At 58.2% G+C, this 2,305-nt stretch overlaps 1 protein-coding gene across 3 annotated transcripts in view; it reads right to left on the minus strand.

Annotated features, from left to right (window-relative positions):
• Positions 1-6: 6 nt before the first annotated feature.
• The window catches only part of DNAJC4 (DnaJ (Hsp40) homolog, subfamily C, member 4), a 3,644-nt gene continuing 1,345 nt past the window's right edge, over positions 7-2,305 (minus strand). For 2 of the 3 annotated variants that reach the window (XM_012725455.1, XM_012725454.1), the window contains exons 3-7: positions 1,941-2,034; positions 1,302-1,486; positions 1,051-1,215; positions 294-380; positions 7-203 (exon numbers count right to left, since the gene is read on the minus strand). In XM_012725455.1, coding sequence (XP_012580909.1) covers positions 95-203; positions 294-380; positions 1,051-1,215; positions 1,302-1,486; positions 1,941-2,034 — 640 coding nt within the window. In that variant the 3' untranslated portion in view covers positions 7-94. The remainder of the gene's footprint in view (positions 204-293; positions 381-1,050; positions 1,216-1,301; positions 1,487-1,940; positions 2,035-2,305) is intronic. The other variant, XM_004683365.2, reaches the window with a different exon arrangement.

Consider the following 2,305-nt stretch of genomic DNA (forward strand, 5'->3'; position numbering starts at 1 on the left):
TCTCAGAATCACTTTATTGCACAAGTTTTGGAGAGAGGGAAGTACCTGGCTGGGAATCAAGGAGTCAGGGGCAGGCCCCACGCAGGTGAACCCCTTAGGGGCTATTGCCTGGGGGCAGGATTCCAGGATCTGGGGCAGATGAGGGTGATGGCTGAGGCTGCTGCCTCTGGCTTTGCTCCTGCTTGAGCCTGGCTCTGTTGGCCCTGCAGGAGAAAGCACCTGTGAGGTGGAGTGGGGATCCCTGAGGAGGTGCCAGGACAGCGAGGAGGGGGCAGGCTAGCGCAGGGACAGACCTGGCTCGCGCCCGGGTTTCATTGTAGATGGCCGTGATGATCCGATCCTTTTCATCCATGAAGCTGCGGTGCATCTGCTCTAGCTTCCTGCAAGGAATCACACGGACCCTGGATGCCCCAATCCCCGCTGTGTAGGATCTCACACCTTTACATCTGTGGGGACCTCAGCCTAACCCTGCTGTGCTAGGTTAGGGAGGCTGGCACAGAACAGCCATCCAGTTTGTCCAGAGTCCAGTGGTGACCTAGGTCCCTGGCCATCCTGCTGAAGGTGACAGCAGCTGTGAACATCAGGGTGAACCTCATGGAAGGCTTCTCGACAGGGGCGTACAGCTAACTCTATGGTTGAAGCAGGCAGGCTGCTAGCAGCGGGGACTGGCCTCTGGGGGTCTGTGCTGTAGAACCTCAGCAGCCGGCGGCCACCCGAGTTGCTAGGAGACAGCTGAGCCCTAACCCAGGCAGGATGAGCCCTGGTGAGGCCCAGTTATAACGCATCTCCTTCTGGTGCACAATTATGGTTATTCCAGCCTCCCTGGCAGCCAGCATGGAGCTTATACTTGAACTGTAAAAACTGAAAATGATGTTGGCCCTTGGTGCCGGCTGTTCTAGCCAAGAAAGAGGCTCCAGAGACCTCTATTTCATGCCATTCTTGGCTTGTGAGACACAGGGGTACAGGCCACAGGTGGTGGGGGTGGACTGTTGACCAAAGGGGGCTTCACCCACCCTCCTGCCCCTCTGCTCATCAGCCCAGAGGCTGCACCTGAAGGCAACATAGTGCAGGCCCATGCCCGCCAGCATGATCAGGAGGCAGTACCCCAGCACCCGCAGGTTGTGCTTGTGCTGCTGCTGCCTCAGCTCTGGCCCCTGAGGCCTCACGCCGTGGAACTGGGCCCAGTATCGGGCATCGGGGGGTTCCCAGGAGCTGCTGGGAGGGAGAAGAAGGGACAGTGTGGGGATGAGTCTGCCCAGGAGGCTTGGCACAGAGGGGAGCTGGGTGCAGGACTGCTATACCTGTGTGTCTGATGGGCAGGCCTGGGCTGGGTGCTGGTAGTTGGAGCCCTGGGGGGCGTCGCTGAGCGGAGCTGCTGGTCATAGGAGCGGCGGCTCTGCTCTCGGCTGAGCACCTGGTATGCCTCACTCAGCTCCACAAAGCGGCTGTGCAGGGTCGGGTTCCCAGGATCCCGGTCAGGGTGCAGCTGGGTGGGGCAGGACTCCCCTCATCTCCCTTGTCTATGTTCCTGCCCAGGGCCTATCCCTAGCATGCCTACCCACCAGGCCTCAAATCATTCCCAAATCTACCAGCCCACCCCCCCAGGGCTGTGACTTTGGTTCTCAGATCTGCCCACCCCTCAGAAGGCCAGAGGCAGGCAGGGATTGCTGTCCTCCCCCCAACCCCTCCCCCCAGCCTGGCTCTCACTATGCCTTGATCCAGGTAAGGTAGGCAGGTGGAAAGACCCAAGCCAGACCCATCTGACAGGACCAGTTCCTGCTCCCAACATTTCCTGGAGAGGCATTTGCCCATGGGGCACCTCACTCACCCCATGATGCTGATGAAAATATGGTCCAAGCCAGATCCACTCCTGGGAACTTGGAGTGTACCCCATCTGGCTCAGACTTCCCTTCTCCCTTGCACCCTGGGGCCTCTGGTACCTCTTTGGACTTAGAGAAGAAAGCTCGTTTAACTTCTTCAGCACTGGCACCAGGATGCACCCCCAACAGTTCATAGTAGTTACTGGGGCCAGACCTGTAGAGAGAGGCCCTACAGAGGCTAGGGGGGCCCAGAGGATGCCCCCTCTTTGTCCCTCCAGCTTTCCCAGACCACACCCTTCAATGCAACCAGGTGCCAAGGGCAAATGAGCCCCCCCTTGCTGAGTGTTTTGGGTAAGGTCAGGTCTGAACATCCCAAAGTGTGGCCCCCCTTTACATTAGAAACAATAGTAAAGCTTGTTTAAAAAACATCCCTGAGCACCACCTCATTTCCTGGCATTGCCAAGGAATCTGTATTTTCATTTCCT

The sequence above is a fragment of the Condylura cristata genome, unplaced genomic scaffold, assembly GCF_000260355.1.
Source record: "Condylura cristata isolate star-nosed mole 26May11 unplaced genomic scaffold, ConCri1.0 scaffold00015, whole genome shotgun sequence".
Lineage (NCBI taxonomy): Eukaryota > Metazoa > Chordata > Mammalia > Eulipotyphla > Talpidae > Condylura > Condylura cristata.